Raw genomic sequence first — 20,200 nt, 5'->3', positions numbered from 1 at the left:
ACCCACTTGTCATGAGGGGTATAGAAGAAGAAAGACTTCTTAAACTGCAAGGAACCTCTGCTCATGCACAACATTTCTCATATATTTCTCATCATGAAGAAGGTACACTTCCGTCAAGTTTATTATGGCATGCTAGATTTGGACATTTAAACTATGATAGTCTCCGCTTGTTGAAGAAAAATGGTGTTGCTGGTTTGCCTACAATTCCTAGAAAACATAAGCAATGTGATGCTTGCATTCTAGGAAAGCATAGCAAACAGTCTTTTCATGATTCACATTCAAGAGCACATAGGAAGCTTGAACTCATTCATTCAGATTTATGTGGTCCAATGCCTGTTCCTTCTGCAAATGGAAATAAATATATCATGACATTTATTGATGATTACACCAGAATGTGTTGGGTTTATTTATTGAAGAACAAATCTGATGCTTTTCAAACATTCAAGAATTTTCATAAGTGGATTGAAAATGATGCACAATCTCATATTGGGTCTATTCGCACTGATAATGGAAAAGAATATACATCAAATGAATTTGAACACTATCTTCGCCAACATGGGATTAAACATCAAACAACTGTGCCTTATAATCCTCAATAGAATGGTGTAGCTGAAAGAATGAACAAAACAATTTTGAATATGGTACGATCCATGCTTTTCTTCAAAAATGTAAAGATAATGTTTTGGGCTGATGCTGTTCTATGTGCTGCATATATAAAGAATAGATGTCCATCTAGTGCTATAAGAAACAAGACTCCTTATGAATTGTGGTATGGACATGTTCCTTCGGTAAAACATCTCAGGATCTTTGGTTCCACCTGTTATGCTTTAATACCAAAGGTACATAGAAACAAACTTGGTGCTAGAAGTCGTAAGTGTATCTTCCTGGGGTATTCGAACACATCTAAAGCATACCGTCTCTATGATGAAGTAAATAAAAAGTTTGCTGTATCTAGAGACGTCATTTTTCTTGAATCATCCAAATCTGACAGTGTTGTTGAGCGGCAACTTGATCGCTTGGATAGATTCACAAAACCGAAATCATTTCAAGAGTTTGATAATCAGATTCCACATCTTGAAGGGGGGATTCCTATACTAGAACAACATGTGGAATCTTCTTCTGAAGAACAATCTCCCCTGCATGAAACTCCAACAACGGATGATGCTTTAAGTGATGTAATTGATAGAATTGGGAGACTCAATCTTGATTCAGTCCCAACTTAATCAATAGAGCAGCCTGGACCATCTCAGAAAGGTTCCCCAAAGTGGCTGACAAAGACACTTGAAAGTGTTCATCCTGATGAAATTGGAAAAACAGGAACCAGAAATACAAACCGACAAGATGGAGGTGATGTAGATAACTCTAATTCACCTGTTGATATGGATGTTACTTATGATTGTGAATTGAACTTGTCTACAGATTTTGAACCAACTTCCTTCAAAGAAGCTGCTTCTCATGATGAATGGAAAGAAGCGATGCAGAAGGAGTATGATGCCCTCATAAAGAATGGCACTTGGAAGCTGGTTGATCCTCCATTTGGAACCAAACCAATTGGTTGCAAGTGGGTCTACAAGAACAAGTACAAAGCTGATGGCTCACTTGACAAGCACAAAGCTAGGCTTGTGGCAAAAGGTTTTGCACAGAAAGAAGGGGTCGATTATGAGGAAACTTTTGCCCCCATAGCAAAAAGGGCCACCATTCGGACACTCTTTGCACTAGCTGCTCAGAACGGTTGGAAAGTCCATCAAATGGATGTAAAAACTGCATTCTTGAATGGAGATCTAAAAGAGAATGTTTTTATGTCCCAGCCTGAAGGATTTGCTGTGAAAGGACATGAACACAAAGTATGCAAACTTGTGAAGTCCTTGTATGGCCTCAAACAAGCACCACGAGCCTGGTATGAAAAACTAACTGAGCATCTTCTGAAACTCAACTTCAAACATTTTGATCTTGATGATGCAACTTTATTTGTCAAGAAAGTTGGCAAAACAGTTGTATATCTTGTGGTATATGTAGATGATCTTTTAATGACAGGGAACAATGAAAGCTATATTGCATCCATAAAGAAAGAATTAGGAAAAAGTTTTGAAATGACTGATTTGGGCTATGTTCATTACTATCTTGGCATTGAAGTAACCCAACATCCAAAATCCATATTTCTTTCTCAAAAGAAATACATTGGAGATTTGTTAAACAGATTTGGCATGACAGAGTGCAATCCTCTTTCTACTCCAATGGAACAAAACTTGAAGCTCACATCTATTGAAGGAAAGGAATTTGAGGATGCAACAAAGTATAGACAGCTTGTAGGAAGTCTCATCTACCTCACTACTACCAGACCAGACATTTCATTTGCTGTTGGAATCCTCTCCAGGTTTATGCAAAAGCCTTGTGAGGGACATTGGTCTGCTGCAAAAAGAGTTCTAAGGTACTCGAAGGGAACTCAAGACCTTGGAATCAAGTATACACAGGTGGACGACTTCAACTTGATTGGATACTCTGATTCAGACTTCGATGGAGACAAAGAAACTGGGGTATCTACTTCAGGATATGCTATGAGTCTTGGATCAGGAGCTGTCTCCTGGAGATCACGCAAACAATCAGTACCAGCAGATTCCACAACAGAAGCAGAATATGTGGCAGCAGCTGAAGCAACGAAAGAAATTGTGTGGCTCAAGAAAATTCTTGAAGATTTGCAGGTAAAACAAATACAATCAACTCCACTCATGATTGATAACACCTCTGCAATAAAGTTGGCCAAGAACCCAAAGTTCCATGATCGCACTAAGCACATCAATACTAAATATCATCTGATCCGACATCATGTTGAGGCCAAAACAATCCATCTCCGTCATTGTTCCACAAACGAGCAAATTGCAGACATCTTCACCAAAGCGCTTGGAAGAGAAAAGCTTGAAAGATTCAGAACGATGCTTGGACTCACCAACATCCCTTCAGATTAAGGGGGGGAATGTTGACACCTAATCCTCAACGGATGGGTGAACTGGAACGCGAACAGTCATCAAGAAGATGAATTGATCCGTCCCATTTATGTATATAAATGATAGTTAGCTAATGAATTATGCAATCAGTCTTTCTTCTGCTCATTCTGGAGTTACCCTGGCCTGACAGTGTCTTGAGGGTCTAAGACAAATGTGTATTCCCTCTTTGATTCTTGTAATAAAAAATCACATATATTAGAGGGTTGGAAAAATAATTAAATCCCCTTGTGTAAGTTAATTATTATTATTATTATTATTATTTATTTATTTATTTATTTTTTCTTCTGGCAAAATAAAATTACATCCTAAGCCAGAAAATTAATTAATTAGAGTCAAGTTGAATTGTCTTAGGAAAATAAATTCTCCAAATGTAAAAATTGTAGGTCTTAAAAGAATCAATTTTTAAAGGTATGCCAAGGGAATATTGTATTTTTCAAGAAAATTTGGACCCTTGGACCTTGGTGGTTAAGTCAAAGTCAAATTTTTGAGGAAATTAGCTCTAAATAATTAATTTTGAGCTAATTAAAATGGAATTAAATGATAAATTCAAAAATTCTTCAAAAATAAAAAATCAAGGGCCAAGATTAAAAGATCTTGAAGTGTTTATCAACGACCAAGATTATTTTGACAATGATCAAAGAAACTAGCCATTATTTTTCCATTTGGAGGATTTATCTATAAATTAGAGAGTCAGTTGAGTCTCTAGTCATCTTGATCTCTGGCTAGAATTGCTGTTGAAGCATTTTGTAAACTATTGTCCCGCTGAGAATTATTTTTTCTACTATAATAAAAGACTTTGGGGTGCAACTCGAGGTGTTCTTGTTGCTGATCTGTGGTATGTATTGACTACGGGCTTCCTATGTGGTGCTTTATATTGTTATTTTGAGATAATACATAGTGTGTGCAGGTACTCAATCCTTGGTCTCCAAGTTCACAGACTGTGGGCAAGGGTTACTTTGCTTGGATCTCTAGTTTTTATATGGTGGATTGAATCTTCGCTTGGGCTATAGTGAGCATTAATTTTTCTGAAGCGTTTTAGCCATTCTTTCAAGGAAAAAATATCATAAAAATTATTTTCTCAAAATCTATTTTAAAAACCCATGTATATTTTGTAAATTAAATTGTAAATTATTTTTCTAACTTGGGTTTGGGTTTTTAAATTCATTTTGTATATATTTGGGGTTTGGGTGTTGTAAATTATTTTTTTGCAGGTTAGATCAAGGAATCAAGTGGAAGAAGAGCTAGATCTAAGCCCTTGAGGGTAAGATCTAGTCTCTTGGAATTTTTTGTAGGGTTTCCATGGAAGAATTTTAAAAAAATCAAAGAGCTGAAGCATAAAAATTTTGGAGCAAGGGTTTCAAGCTTTTTAGTGCTTCTAGCCTCGATTTTTGCCTTCCTAGGCTTCAACGTCAACCTTTCTCCCTCCAATGTCTTGGTTTCTAGCCCTCCTAGGGCTAGCCGTGACCCTTAGGGGCTGCGACTTCCCTTCTTTACCCTAGCCGCAGGCCCAAAAGGCCTTGCAGCCTCCTCTTTTCCTCTCGGCCTCCTTACCTCTCGACCCTCTCCCTCAACCTTCCTCCCTCCTCCGTCCTCCCTCAGCCTCCCTCCTCGGCCCTCTTCTCCCTTTCCTTGGCCTTTAGGCCATAGGCTTTATCCTAGGCCCCTAAACCCGCCATACCCCTAACGCTAGCCTCATTAGGCATAGTGTTGCCTCTTTGAAGCCTTATCCTTCATCTTTGGGCTCCGATCTATCATCCTAGCCATTTTATCCCCACAAATTCACCTCCCTTAGCCTTGTTCTCCATTTTCTTGGCCTCTTTTGCCCTAAATTGACCTAAAACCCTAATTTGAAGTTTTGAGGTTAAATACTTTACGGTTTTGCAGGTTTAAGGTCTCAAAATTCATATTTTTCAAGCAGCAACGTGATCCCAAAATTTCAACGAATTTCAACCATGGGATCTTCAAGGTCTTGGTTCTAGGGTTTGGCCTCTAAACCCTTGTTTTGCTTCAGTTTTATTACAACAGTCAAATCATTAATCTATAAGCCCTGAAACCACATTTTAATTGGTCAAAATTAATCAGAATTGCAAAATCTAAATTTTCACAAGTTTTGGCGACTTGGGCATCTCTAATTTGACCTAAATTTGACATTTTAGTGGGTTGGAATTTACTGCATAACTGTAAAATTCAGGTCTGAAATATTTTTGAAGCATATACTTGATAGGGATCAAAAAATTTAAATTTTCAGTTTGCGGTAAAAGCTTACTATTTTTAGACATTTTGGGCATCATCTTCAATATTTTTAGATTGCTGATCTGTCACTAACTTCTGTAATAAATTTATCAGTTCTGAAATTTCTGAATCACACTCAAGAGCCCTAAAAATTAAACTTTTCAAGTTTTACTGTATTTTTACTATTTCTGGGAATATTGGCCACCTATTTTTAGCATCTTTAGCTTGTTGATTTATGATTGTTCACTACTATAATTTTAAAATCAGATCTGAAATATCATTGAATACACCGTTATAAAGTGTGCTAAATAAGTTAATTTACATTGCTGGTCAAATTGGAAATTTTATATTTCATGTGTTGGACAAATTTCATCATTTGAAGTGTTTTTCTCACTGCTGTCATAACATTGATAAGGTCTGAATTTTCTGAATTATTATCGTTGATATAAATTGTCATAAATCTGAAATTGGCTTATCTTATCTTGCTCTCAGAGATTGTTTAACTTTGCACTCAAAATCTGAGTTTAATCTTGTTGATAAATATAGTTGATTTGGGCTTCTAAATTTTGGCATAATATCTTCTGTTAATAATCATTGGTGGATAAAGTTGGTTACTTGAAATTTACACTTGTATCTCTTAGCACTCATCTTGTTTAAGATTGTATCACAACATTGTTAAGTACTCTTGCATTAAGATAAATTTCACATAAGTATTTAAATAACTTAAGCAATCTTAACTCAAGATAATCTCACCCATAATCTCTTGCATAAGCATATTAGACTTAGATTGCATATTATACTTAGATTGCATTAATAATTTACCTCCTAGCATAAGCTAGGTTGATAGAGAGATAAGGCAACCCTTTTCACTTAGCTTGAGGGGCCTCGACAACTCGTCGGTGGTTAACACGATGACCTTGCAGTCGTCAAAGCCATAGTCTTTGCAGCACCGGAGCATCGGGTGATAGGAGCACAATAGAAGGTATCATTAGTCATGACCTAGCCTGCTTCGTGTCAGTCTCCTTCCCACAACCTACCTTGGAGCCCAATGTCAAAATAGTTAAAGGAAGGTTATATCTAGATTAGACATTTAATTAAAAATAACCAAGATCTCTGCATCACACATAGGTCATAGGTTTGCATATCATTCAGGTTAGTCAATCATCTTAAGTAGCGGGTTTCCATCCTGTCCTTTGGTTCCAATTTATTATAAGAAAGAAGTTGTGACTCCACTAAGGCATTGGTCTCATACTTTAAAATCTAATCTAACTAATAATCTTACTTGAATTTAATCAATTGGCCAGACTACTCATTTGTGTCTCCCAAACAAGTTGGTTTCCAACCTGTTTTCCTTCATCTCATTCCATAGGGACTACTCCCCTAGCCTGCTGTTGGGAGACAACTAGAACGAAGTGGGTAGGGATCAGAGTGACAACCCCCGTCCTAAGCGTTGTCGCGGTGCTTGTATAATTCGGGCAACAATAGGACCTATAGTGTGTTTAGGACACGACAAAACAACTGTGATTGAGCTCTACTTTAGCTAGATAGTTAGTGTATCTTGTTCTTGCATTCTTGTACTAGTGGATGTATGAGGGCCATTATCCCTGGTACGGGAGCCCTAGATTGTTGTATTATGAATTTTATTAATGTAACGAAGTCGGGTTATTGTAAATTTGTCAAAAGATGTGTATATTTTGTGCTCTAGTAGATTTACTGCTATATATTGTTTTGCTGTGCAAAGTAGTTTGTTATGATACTTGGATTGGTAGCATCAGTGATTTAAGATTCTAACCTAGACTCCAGTATCGTGAAAAGATAACCCCCAAGTGGTAAATATTTTTCACTAATTGTTTATATTGATGCTGATTGGGCAGGTGCTGTAGACGCTCGAAAGAGCACTAGTGGTGGTGCTTTCTTTCTTGGAAAAAGTCTAGTTTCATGGTTGAGCAAGAAGCAGGCTAAGGGCTTCCATCTCACTATCTACCGCTGAAGCAGAATATATAGCAACAACTTATTGTTGCACTCAACTCATATGGATCAAGTAAACTCTACAGGATGCCGAAGTATTTTATGATCAACCTATTCCTATTATTTGTGACAATACAAGTGCCACCAACATGTTAAAGATTCTTGTATTTCACTCAAAGGCAAAGCATATTCCAATCAAGCACCACTTCTTGAGAGAGCAAGTTGAAAATGAGACAGTCAAGCTGGAGTATGTATCTACAAAAGAACAAGTAGCTGATACTTTCACCAAACCCTCTCCCAAGAGATCAGTTTGAGCATTTAAGCCAAAGATTGGGAGGTATTCTTCTTGCTTCCCTCCATTAAATCTTCCTTATAGTGGAAGAAAGGAAGCCAACAAACATTCAAAGTATAAAGATGATGGTGCCAGGTCCACAGGATCCACCTAATAGGGGGAGATTGATGACAGGGGGAGCATATTGGTGTCTTTGCCATTAATGTCAAAGGGGGAGTAGTATTGGTGATAAACAACAAAAGAAGAACTTCAAACAAAAGGAGCAGCATTTGGTGAACATGAAGGAAAGGTGAAGTACTCCACAGCAGGTTAGAAGTGCATTTTAGGGGGAGTCGCATCGAAAGGAGTTAAAAGGAGGAAAAGATGATGATGCACACTTTGGTTCTTTATGGTGTTGATGCTGCTCAATAGAGTGGTTTGATCAAGGTGTTGCCATTAATGCCAAAGGTGGAGAATGTTAGAAATGTGTTGTTGTTGATGGAAAAGGTGATTAGGATGAAGAAAACAACAGAGAAGAATGCAAGTAGAATGAAGAACAACTCAAATAATGGAAAAGGAAAAGTTGGTGATGATGTAGAGACTTTGAAGCCATTTCTAGCCCATAATATCTCTTCAAACATAGTTGGGACCCCTTCAGATGGATAGAGCCCTGAAAGAGCATTCTAGTGGTATATGGAAGTTAAAAAATGGCCTCTTGGATTGAAAGTTGGAGCTAGTCAAAGTTAAGGACCCCAAAGTCAAAGATTGCAGAGCTAAAGTTGCTGAAGACCCTTTGGAGTAAGTTAAGTTTGGCGAATTCACCAAACACGATGTAGTATTAGTGGAGCAGCCCAGGAGGTCAGATCCCAAAAGAAACAAAAACAATGCACAAAAGTTTAAGCCAGGGATCTGGGGTTTGGGAAGCCAAGAGTGGGGAAGCTTAGCCCGGAAGAAATGATGAGGTGCGCAATTGAGAATGGCCCGGGATAATAAGAGCCGAGATCCGAGCAACAAAGGGCTTTAACCTAGTGGTTTTATTAAACAATTTAACAAAGGAAAATTGTCACCAAACCAAGGACCGGGACTCCTTTTCTCTCTCCTCACTAGAAGACAGATGGCGCAAGGTGATTGGCTCATGGATGCATAGGTGGATGATGACTTCAGCATGATGTGGTAGTACGGAGTAGGGGACATGTGGCATGCAAAATCGGTTGTTTCAAGTACCCTAGTGGGCCAAAACTGAGTAACACGTGTCGCCACTCAAAGGGCACCATGTAGCGTTGGTGACATCAGCCGGAAGATACTTCCTCAAAAGTTTTCGCAAGTGTGCGCGGGTGATTAAAGCTGGGTACCAAAAGAAACTACCCCAAAAGAAATAGCAGGTGCACGCGGGAGTTATAGCTAGGGAGTCAGGATTCGGGAAAAAGGAACAACCTAGAAGAAACAAAAAAATTGGAAGAAAAACCATGGAGGAAAAGAAGAGGCTCACAAAAGGAATTGTCTGAGAAGACATGCCCAGGAGACAGAAAAATGTGCAATGATTGAAATTTCGTTAAGTGACAGAAACGCGTGTCCAGATCATAGTTTTTAATGAGGTTCTTTGTGTTATGATCAAGGGCCTTCGGGCTAGTTACAAGGTAAAGGGCCTGTGATGAATGAGTCGACAACTTGTATTTGGTAGTTATGTCAAACATAACAACAAAGCACTAGAGGTTAGAATTATAGCAGACATGAACGAATTGACAACATAGAATGGTGGAACAGACAATTAAGAGGTAAATTTAGCAATTAAGCTAAGTTTGGAGATTCACCAAATTTAGAAGAACCTCAGCTAAATCTTGAAAAATTCCAGAATAGTAAACTTGAGTAGATAAGCTCAATTTTTCTAGCAAAAATAGGTAAGGAGAGTTTGATAACTTGGAGAGAAGATTTAGAAGACTCAACTGAATAGGGAAAATGCAAAAATAAGGAGATTCATGCAAAGATCAAAGTGCAAGATAACTGAGTTTAAATTTCCAAAAATATCAGTGCAAATTCCTTATAAGCAGAGTTGAATTTGCAAGGGTGAATAGGTGTGTGTGCAAGAGTGGAATAGTGGATGAAGGGGAATTGTTTAGATTCTTGAAGGTGTTTGTAATGGTGGTTTTGGTGAGTGTTTCAGCGATAAATTGATTCATGTTGAAAAGGGAATGGCTTCATGATTTGAGTATGAAAATTGTATGAAAGATGAATCATTGAGGTCATGCAAGTTGTAGCTTGCAAGTCAGGGGTTGTAGCTCCTTCCAATAGTTGTTGGTAAACACTTAGGTGTTGTAGCTCCTTTCAGTAGTAGCTGATAAACATAGTGGTTGTAGCTTCTTTCAGTTGTAGTTGATAAATTAAGGAGTAGTTGCTTTTTACTAGTTGTAGTTACAAAACTTTGTAACAAGAAGTTGTAGCTTGCTTTGTGAAGAAATTGAAAGAAATATCTGAATAATTTGTGTGTTCTCATTGTAATACATATGCTATTTCTTGCCATGCTCATATAGATAAATTACAGGAAAGTTTATTGGTGTCCTAGTATCATTGCAATTGAAAGGAAGTTTTAAAGTTCCTACAATATTGATTCAACCCCCCACTTTTAGTATGGTCTTGGTTTCTAACAAGTTTATATCAAGTCCTTCCAAGAACACACCTCATGGTGACAAAAGGGGTTGATGGGTGACTTCTACAACGAGGACCTCTTGTTCTTGCATAGAGTCTTCTTTCTTAAAATGCTTTCACTCCAACGCCAAGAAACAGGATCTTGTTCCACCTATGCTTTGATAGTATGATGGTCTTTTTAAACGCAAAATACAAATTCATGAACTTAACTAGAACATGGCTTATCACAATAATCCATAACTATCAATAAATACCAATAAAGATGAGTGTTTGCACAAGGGAGCTATCCACCCAAGTATTTTAAAAGAGTAGCTTATACATTGTGATTTGTTACTTGATAGAAATGACACGATGGATGTGTATTTATGTGGGCTCAATTGTAGTAAACAAGTTAACTAAGGTTGACACTACTCATAACGGAGGCAACCAAATTAATCATAATGGAGCCACGCCAAGGGTAAACTGGGCGGCATCAAATAGACTTCATAACTAACAATAGTTTCAAGAAAAATGTGTGCTGCAAGATGCTAAAGTTTAGATGGATAAAGATTTCAGTCCATATGGAAATCTAGGGCAGTCTTTAAATCTTCATGTCGGGGTGGAAAGTATTTAGCCATAGTCTAGCAGTTAAGGTATAGCTACACTGGTCAGTCATGACAAGAGGTTGTATGCTATATGTGGGAGTGAGAAGCAAATATTTTCGGGAATGTAAGGTAGTGTGCTACTTTAGGCATGGACCTCAACAGAATTTTCAACTCTTTGTTGGCACAATCCAATGGCAAGTTGCAGCCTTGGAAGAAAGTTGGATGACCAGAGAATGAAAAAGAGAACTTTGGGAACTTTTTGCCTTACAGCCTTATCTTTTCTTTGGAAAAAGATTGTTTTGGGCTGCTTTTAATAGTGACTTCACCTTTACCTAAGAGAATTTAAGCTTTTACCAAGTTTAGAATTGAAGATCTTCAAGAAAGGTGTGGATTCTCTAGTACTTGGCAGTAGGGTCCTTAAGAAGCAGGCCTGTAGCCCTCTTATTTAATCCTTGATGTAATCTCATTAAAAATTTCAACATAATATAGAATGCATTTCTCCAAAAGTAAAAGGGGAAAACTTGCTAGCAAGCAATCACAGTCTAAAAAGACCCAAGATTGCTCTGTTTAGGTTGCCTTATAGATTTTCCTGGCATATGTTATGTAAACGGCAAGTTGATGGGAGTTGAATAATGATTTTTGGAGTTGTTTTCTAATTGTTTGGTATGTTTAATACTCTATTTTAGGCGATATATATCTAAAGTTCAAACTTGGCTTATAATAGATTAAACAGTGCAAAATGTGCTAAAAATAATTACCAGAATTTCAACTAATGTTTGAAGGAAATGTGTATATCATTGACCCACCTTTGAAAAAGATGCCTTAGAATGTTTATTATGTAGCAGTCACTGGTTAAATCATGAAAATCTGCTTAAGATGGGTGTTGAATAGAATGAGAGAAACGTGAGCTATATAAGAAGAAGGGCATCTAAGTAATGTTCAAAGCATAAATGAAAAAATGGATAAAGGCATCAAAGAGTGTAACCCACTAGAATTGCGTTTCTTATATATTTGGCCGATTATGGTTTTCATAGGTTAGCTTTTAAATTTCCCATTTTGAAATTTCTTGGACTATTTTGCACTTGAAATCGAGGATGATGTCTAGATATTGATTTAAATTTCCCATTTTCAAATTTCTTGGACTGTTTTGGATTTGAAATTGAGAATGATGTCTAAATTTTGATTTAATTTCCATCTTTTCTGTTGGATTCATTGTTAAAAGATTCCAGAGCATGAAGATCCCTAGTGCTGTGGTATCATGTATCTCCTCCCCTGCTTCTTCACATACACAATCTAAAAGCTGATGGGTTTTCTGGGTCATAATGCAGCCCTACTGAATGAATGTCGAGTTTCTAATTTCAGTTTCGGTGCATTTTGTGTTTGGAAGGAAAAGTCAGGTTACTTGTGTTATTTGTTTCTTTTGGCAGACTGGAAAGCTCGGACAGATGTGGTAAAGTTACTGGAGAATCTGAAGAAAGAAAGAATGTTGATTGTCGTCAGCCATGATTTGAAGTAATGTTCTGATTCATACCTTTCACATAGATTTAGAGAGACTTGTAAATGCATGTTTATGATTTCTTTTTAATTATAAAATGTTTGTGATGGATTTCATAACATTTTGTTGCACCCAACAGCACTTCCCCTGCCACTCCCAAAAAAACTAAAAAGGAGAAAAAAACCAAAAAACACGAGGACATCTACGTCAACTCTAAATATTCAAGCAATTTTAAGTCATCTGTTTTGAATGGAAGAAACCCACAAGCATATGCATGCCTTCTAAGATCTAACTCTCAAGGCTACATTTTTTTTTCAGTGTGATGGTTTTATGGATTTTATACAAATGTGCTGTGGCCAAACCTATACAACTGAAATACAATCAATGTCAAAAAAACTTATACAGTCAAGACATGTTTCCTTAAATGGGGCGGGGTAGAGTCTATAGATTATTATTCAATACAACACATTTTTCTCTCCCCAGGAGGCTAGTATTCATTACAATACTCTTTTTTCCCCAGGAAGTGGGTGTGGATTTGGACGAAGTGATTGCACAAACGTTGACATAAACAATACATTTAGAATAGCTATCTTTTTCCCATTCTTAAGTTTTTAGTCTTACTTAATCCTTTTTTCACTGGGCTTCATTTTTGTATCCATCCAACTTCATGCACAAATGCTCCAGTATTTCCCTGCAACACGAGGCCCTAATTTTTTAGCTCTTTACGATTCCAGTCCAGCTAAATTGCAGGTAATCCCTGGTGGAGGGGGATTCCATTGTTGGGTTCACAACTTGCATGGGATGGAGCTTGCTCAACTTGTCTTCAATAACCTTGAATCAACTGGATCCTCATTCGATAACCCAGATTCTACCTCTTTTGAGGAACTTTCCAAATTTTTAAATGCTTGACCTTGGTTGCTTTCCCAAGTTTTTGTAAATATAAACTCCTCTCCTCGCCGTTGCTGTCTTCTTGGTTCTTGGGTTTACACCCTTTCTACGGGGTAATCAAACCTTCTATTGTCCTTGGTCAAGTTTCCATTAGATGCCCATTTCTCGACATATTTGGTAGCAAAATGCTGTGCTCTTGTAGGTTAGTTCCTAATTCCACTGGGCTGTTTCCTATAATATTCCTAATGGAAAATTTAACAGTAATATCCAAACATGTGCTAAGAACAACCAACAAAATATGAAATCAAAATACCCAATCTAAAACACCAGTAAATAGAAGCATAAAATCTGAGCCATTTTATTAATATGGGGAAAACCTGAGTACAATTGTGATAACAATGGAAGCTGGGCTTGCTATGCAAGTTATGCAAACCCCAAATGATACAACTTTGATTCGGAGGAAATACTAGCCCAAACTGGCACTTCGCACTACCCAAAAAATTATTGTTGCTGCTACTAGAATTGGAATGAAGATTCTGCTTTGAAGAATGCATAGATCACCCTAAAATTGCAGCCACAGGCTCCCATCCAAACCCCCAGAAATATCTAGAAAGGGTTTGGCCCAACTCCAAACCAAAACTGAACCCACAAAATGATGCAAAATTACCAGCAAACCAATGATACGCCCTGTTATAGGAATGAAGATTTCAGGCCCAAATATCGCCTGAAAAATTCTGTAAAATTAACAGGAAACTCCTCTCAATAAACGCACAAAAACCCAGAAAGGGTTTGGGCCAAATACACTGACCCCCTGTAACCCCCATCAAGTGCGAATTGACTAATCTGGCCAGAATATGCTCCACAGTATTGATATCACTTGATTATGCCCAAATCCACCATGAAAAATTTCTCCCAACTTTGGCTAAATTCTCCACTGAGAAATACCTCCTATTTTGCAGCCCTTATCTCTCTTGGCTCCACTTCTCTAAACCCCTGTGCAACACTTGGTCGATAGCTTTTGCGCCCTTGTCAAAAGATAGAAAAATTGACTCAGGTAATAGCCTCCAATCCAACGCGACAAATCAATGTCCAAACTATAGTCTAATAATAGAGAATTCCCTCCAAAAACCCGGACCTTCTAACCCATGCTTGCTCCCACAATGTGCTCCACAAAATACCTCTGTGCCCAAAACATGCACACTGCTGAGTAACTCCTACAATGATGTCCAATGAAAGCTCTAAATTGAGCTCCCCAAATTGCCTCACTAGGGAGATACTCGAAGTTCTCCGAAATGAGGGTGGAATTTCTGCTCAGAAATTCCTTGTGTTGAACAACATAGTTTGTCTTGGCTAAGCAACTCAAGAGAACTAGAGTTGAATTGTAAAATGACCAAAAGATAAGAAAAGGAGGCCTCCAAGCTCTATTTATAATTGTTGGCTCCCTCTCCCTTAGTGGTGCCCACCTTCAACTAATTCACATCCCTTTCTTTCTCTCACTTCTCACTAGTGCGAATTTCCACTTGGGTCGAATTTTCTCTCCTTGTGGTCCCCACTCTCCACTAAAGCTATAATTTTCCTTGTTCCTCCTAAGCCCCAATGTCAGAAATTTCTCCCCATCTCCAAAATTGTCTCTAATGTGGAAAATCAAAATTGGGGATATTACAGTTCTCCCCACCAAAAATTGTTTGTCCTCAAGCAATGCGTGAACAAGCACCCTCTTGATCAGCTTACCCAAACAATTATTGCAAACAATATTGGAGTCCCAAATGTGCCATTGAATCATCTCTAATCTCTGCGTTGTCCTTCCATGGGGAAATCCCTTGATACCAGGACACCAAGCCATCCTGATCAGCGTGAAGCATCCCTGGCTCCATTCATTGTCCAGCTTGACATATGCACCAAACATCCTCTGCTTACTGCCACTAAGTAGAGCGTCATGATAATGTAGGACTCTATCCAACTCACCATGGAGCTGCGCTACCGAGTAGTCCACCTTATGCACTCCAGGAGTAAACTACTGAAGAAAAACCCAATCTCTTTGAGGATGAAGTCTCTCCCGCATGAGGTTCCCTTGATATCCTCCTGTTGACCAACCTGCTGTTGATTTGGGGTAGCATCGGATGTGCTCTAGCCATGAAAATTAGTGGAGAGGCTAAAGCACATGAGATCTCCAAGTCCCAGAAATGGTTTGGACAGATTGTATCGGTTTGGGAGATATTAAAATAATTAATATTTTTAATGGAGTTCCTAAGTTTAAACTTCGGAAAAATAAAATATTAATGGGTATTAATATAAAACTGGGTTAGAAGGTTCCAAAAGTCATGGATCAAGCCAAATCTAATCTTAGTCGTTGATTAGAGATTTAATCTCGGCCATTGAAGGACCAACGAGAAAAGTATAAGAGGAGGCTTGAGGGTTAGTTGGAGAATACACCGGAGTGACTAGTCATTCATTTTGCTAGTGTGGGGTTGCTAAGCAAAGTTGAATCAGTGATCAACAGTGAGGGGTAGTGAGTATTGGACAGAGAGGCAGAGACAGTACTGAGAGACCAGCGCAGAAGCAGGGAGAGCGAGAGTAGCAACAAGTTCAGGACACATAGAGCCTAGCAGAGACAACGCAGAGGCCAGAGGGACTACGTCATCCACGCAGAGGCTGCTGGAGTGACGCGGACGGTCCTGGAGGTTGCGCAATGTCTCAGAGGGCTGATGCAGAGGGTCCTGGGGCTGACATAGAGGCCAAAAGGGCCAGCGCAAAGCTTTAGTTGTGCTGGAGAGGGTTTCGTGGGATAGGTTTTCTGAATACCTGTTTCCGAATATAGAGGTATTGCTGCTGTGTATTTTTCTCTGTCGGGTGAGCCGATTAGGCTCCTAGTTGTACTCAGAAAGACTGCATAATAATATAACCCTCAGAATAGTTGCACCAGTTTTCCCGCATTGAGTTTTTCCAGGGACATTTGTCCAAAAATAATGGTGTCACTTGTGTGCTTGTTTTCCTTCAGTCTAAGTTGCACGAAACGGGGAAACGGGTACGAGTTTCCGAAACGGGCACGGGTATGAAACGTGACCCCCCAAATTTTGGAAACAGATATATATATATATATATATATATATATATATAGGACATTTAAGAAATATGTGCAATCATAAAGCATATATGATACATTCTAATTTATTACATTATGATTAAATTATCAATGCATAAACTATAAGTCTCTAAATTTACATCACATTTACTCATGAATGATCACATAATGAAAATAGCAATATCTAAAATCAGCCACGAGAAATTTTTAATTTCTTGTCTCGTGCTTGATTGAGAGTCTCCTCCTACATAGTCGAACGACCTTAGTGCTCTTGATTAAATACAAGTTCCATACCCTAGTACATGACAAAATCCAATGGAAACATTGCAATCCCCCCAATCCTGAAATCCTGAAAAACAGATAAGTCAGCTGGATTTTGAGTGAGATCTAAAATTCTACTTTCTCCATATGAAATCCAATGAGGGCGAAACCACTCTCAAACATCCTGAGTCATTTCATGGTAATGATAAAAATTTAAGTAAAAGGATGAAAATGAAAATTAAAGGAGGATAGGTTTGAACTAGGGCCATAGGCTTAAACATTAGGCTGCCCCACTCAGAAAATTCATCTTTTTTATAACTTGAGAGGCATCCAGAAGATATTTTAGTCGCCCAATAAAAAATTAGAAGCAAAAAATAAAAAAAAAAATACAAGAAAAAGTAAATTTAGAAGAGGAAACTCCATCGTACAACCTGGAAACATGTTTCCGGCCGTACTAGCCACGTTTCCTCCTCGAGAAACGGGCCAGTACAGCTGGAAATGCATTTCTAGACCGTACGGTACGAGTTTACTCGTTTCCGTTTCGTTTCCAGTCGGAAACGGACCCTTCTCCAATGTTTCCTGCAACTTAGCCTTCAGTTGATGATCTGTAGATGTTGTCACTGTATTGTGTTTATTTCGGTATTTAAATGTTTTAAATAACTTGTTCAGAATTTACTAGTAGAAGAAATAAACCGGCAGAATACAGATTAATTTTCTAACGGATAGACTTAGAAAATTCAACATGGTATCAGAGCATGGTTGCAGATCACAGGAGAACTGAAGGCATCAACTGAGCAGAGCATTTGCAGCAGAATCAACTGTCCTGAGTGACAGTAGCTGATCCTTGCAGAAGCGATAGAGGAAGGGTTGACGCAGAGGGACTGCGTCATTAGTCTGGGCCAGAGAGAGGCCAACGCAGAGGCTGAGGAGGGTAGAGAGAGGCTCACGCAGAGGCTAGGAGGGCTAACGCAGTTGGCTGAGGGAGTTGTTTTGCCGGTGCTGGGATTGCACAGAGCCAAGAGGCTCAATCCTTCAGTTGCTGGGGCGAAGGAAGCTGTGGGCAGTTTGCGGGAGCGAAGCTGGTGGGGTACTGTGGTTAGAACAGTACCTAACAGGGCAAGACCAAGGTAGAGGGAGTTGCTGCCGAGGTGGATTTCTAGCCAAGGAATCCGGATTAGTGTTGCAGTTGAACGGATGATTGGAGAGGAGCAACTTGACAGTTGGTAGAAGGACTTCCAAGAGGGAAATCATGATTCAAATGGAGTCCAGAAGAGAACTTCCAAACGGGAAGTAGAGAGACTCGGAGGAGTCGAACTGAGAACTTCCAGGCGGGAAGTAGAGAGACTCAGCAGGAGTCAAACCGAGAACTTCCAGGCGGGAAGTAGAGAAACTCGGAGGAGTCGACAGAAGAGCAGCGAGATGGCCGTGAATGCGCTGAGAGATCAGGATAGGATGGATGGAGCGTCCAACTTTGTGGTTTGGAAGGCCAGGATCTTGTCCATTCTAGACAGACATCGTATCAAGGGCTTCGCTATCCCAATTGACCCGGTAGCTAATGAAAGGTATGAGGAGGCAATGGCCAAGGCAAAGTGTATCATCCTTGATGGGGTCAAGGATCATGGGGTCCCACATATTGCCAAGAAGGAAACGACAAAGGAGATGTGGGACACTTTGAAGACATTGTACCAGCATACTTCCGTGCAGAGGCAGATGCTCTTGGAGAATCAGCTAACGTCATACCAGATGCAGAAGGGAGAGCAGATAGATGTGTTCCTCGGTCAGTTGAAGGGATCCGTGACCAACTGACTTCCATAGGGGCCACGCCAGATTAGGAGTTGATGGTAAGGACCGCACTTAACACAGTCTCCAAGGATTGGGAGATATTTGTCGAGAGCATACTGGGCAGGGCGAGTCTTACAGATTGGGAAGAACTGTGGGCAACTCTTCGTCAAGAAGAGATCAGACAGCTAACCAAGACAGGGAATAACAACAAAGGGGTCAGGATCAAGAAGGAAGAGGAAGAAGATACGACTCTAGCATCTGCGAGAAAGCAGGAGAAGAGGAAGAAGAAGGACCTCTCCAAGGTCAAGTGCTTCCATTGTGGGGCATTGGGTCATTATGCAAATTAGTGTTCGAGTATGAAGAGTAAGGGAGAGGCTTCTAACTCGAAGGCAGCGCTAGCGAGGGCGGAGAAAGAAGTCAAGGAGGATGACGATTGTGCCACTTGAGAAGAAATGGGGAGACATCGAGCTATAGTCAGGAGGACTACAGGCGATGAGGGGCAGGATCCTTGAGGTACCCAACCTCTTGGATTATACCTTGCTACGGGAGCCCCGAAGAGGAGTAGCAGGACTGGCAGATGTAGGTAGAGACGGATGTGGATGAAGCGACAGAGAGTGCTATAGTGCAGGAGTCCCCGGGCAGCGTAAGGCTAGTAGGCTGCAACAGTGCGAGAGGCACGAGAGTGTTGCAACGGTGCAAGATGGCACAAAGAGGTGTGAAACGGTGTGAGATGCAGGGAGTTGTTGCAGCAACGCAAAGGTCAGTAGAGGGAGCACTTGTTAGCGACAGAGAGAGCTTTAACATCGAGAATTTTTCTACCCTGACAGGGATGTCATAAGTTGGGTGGATTAGTTACTTGCTTCTCAGTAACTGAGTTGCAGTGCAGTAGCATGATGCAATATGATGAGAGGGGATGTGGTGCAAATGCAATGTTGGGAGGATGGACCAGCAGCAACGTGGATGCAGAGGGAGCTGCCGTACGGATGCAACAGTGCAGAGGATGTTGGGCGGGGAGGCCTAGCATCAACACAGGGACTGGTGCTAGATAATTAGTGTGATACTCAGTGAGGAGTATTACTAGAGCACAGTCCTCGCTAAGAGGGAGTGTTGATTTGGGGTAGCATCGGATGTGCTCTAGCCATGAAAATTGGTGGAGAGGCTAAAGCACATGAGATCTCCAAGACCTAGAAATGGTTTGGATAGATTGTACTTGGTTTGGGAGATATTAAAATAATTAATATTTTTAATGGAGTTCCTAAGTCTAAACTTAGGAAAAATGAAATATTAATGGGTATTAATATAAAACTGGGTTAGAAAGTTCCAAAAGTCATGGATCAAGCCAAATCTAATCTTAGTAGTTGATTAGAGATTTAATCTCGGCTGTTGAAGGACCAACGAGAAAAGTATAAGAGGAAGCTTGAGGGTCAGTTGGAGAATACACCATAGTGATCAGTCATTCATTTTGCTAGAGCGGGGTTGCTAAGCAAAGTTGAATTAGTGATCAGCAGCAAGGGGCAGTGAGTACTGGACAGAGAGGCAGAGACAGGATTGAGAGACTAGCGTATAAGCAGGGAAAGTGAGAGCAACAGCCAGTTCAGGTCACGCAGAGCAAAAGCAGAGACAACATAGAGGCCAGAGGGACTGTGTCATCCACGTAGAGGCTGTTGGAGTGACGCAGAGGGCCCCAGAAGTTGCGCAGTGTCTCAGAGCGCTGACACATAGGGTCCTGGGGCTGACGCAGGTCAGTAGGAGGCGGACACAGAGGATAGAAGGGCCAGCGTAGAGCTTCAATTGAGCCAGAGAGGGTTTCGTGGGACAGGTTTTCTGAATACCTGGTTTCGATATAGAGGTATTGCTACCATGTATTTTTCTTTGTCGAGTGAGTCGGTTAGGCACCCAGTTGTACTCAGAAAGACTGCATAATAATATAACCCTCAGAATAGCTGCACCGGTTTTCCTGCATTGGGTTTTTCCGGGGACATTTGTCCAAAA

At 39.8% G+C, this 20,200-nt stretch overlaps 1 protein-coding gene across 3 annotated transcripts in view; it reads left to right on the top strand.

Annotated features, from left to right (window-relative positions):
- Window positions 1–20,200, top strand: part of ABCI11 (non-intrinsic ABC protein 14) — a 148,270-nt gene that overhangs the window by 89,329 nt on the left and 38,741 nt on the right. For 2 of the 3 annotated variants that reach the window (XM_089412228.1, XM_089412227.1), the window contains exon 11: window positions 12,128–12,212. The exons of the other annotated variant lie outside the window; for it this stretch is intronic. In XM_089412228.1, the coding sequence (XP_089268354.1) occupies window positions 12,128–12,212 (85 nt within the window). The remainder of the gene's footprint in view (window positions 1–12,127; window positions 12,213–20,200) is intronic. 3 annotated transcript variants of the gene reach the window in all.

This window comes from Pinus tabuliformis, chromosome 3_1, assembly GCF_031772625.1.
Source record: "Pinus tabuliformis cultivar Carrire ecotype Pingquan chromosome 3_1, CPIR1, whole genome shotgun sequence".
Classification (NCBI taxonomy): Eukaryota; Viridiplantae; Streptophyta; class Pinopsida; order Pinales; family Pinaceae; genus Pinus; species Pinus tabuliformis.
Note: the sequence above shows the minus strand (reverse complement) of the source record. Positions and strands in the feature narration are given on the sequence as shown.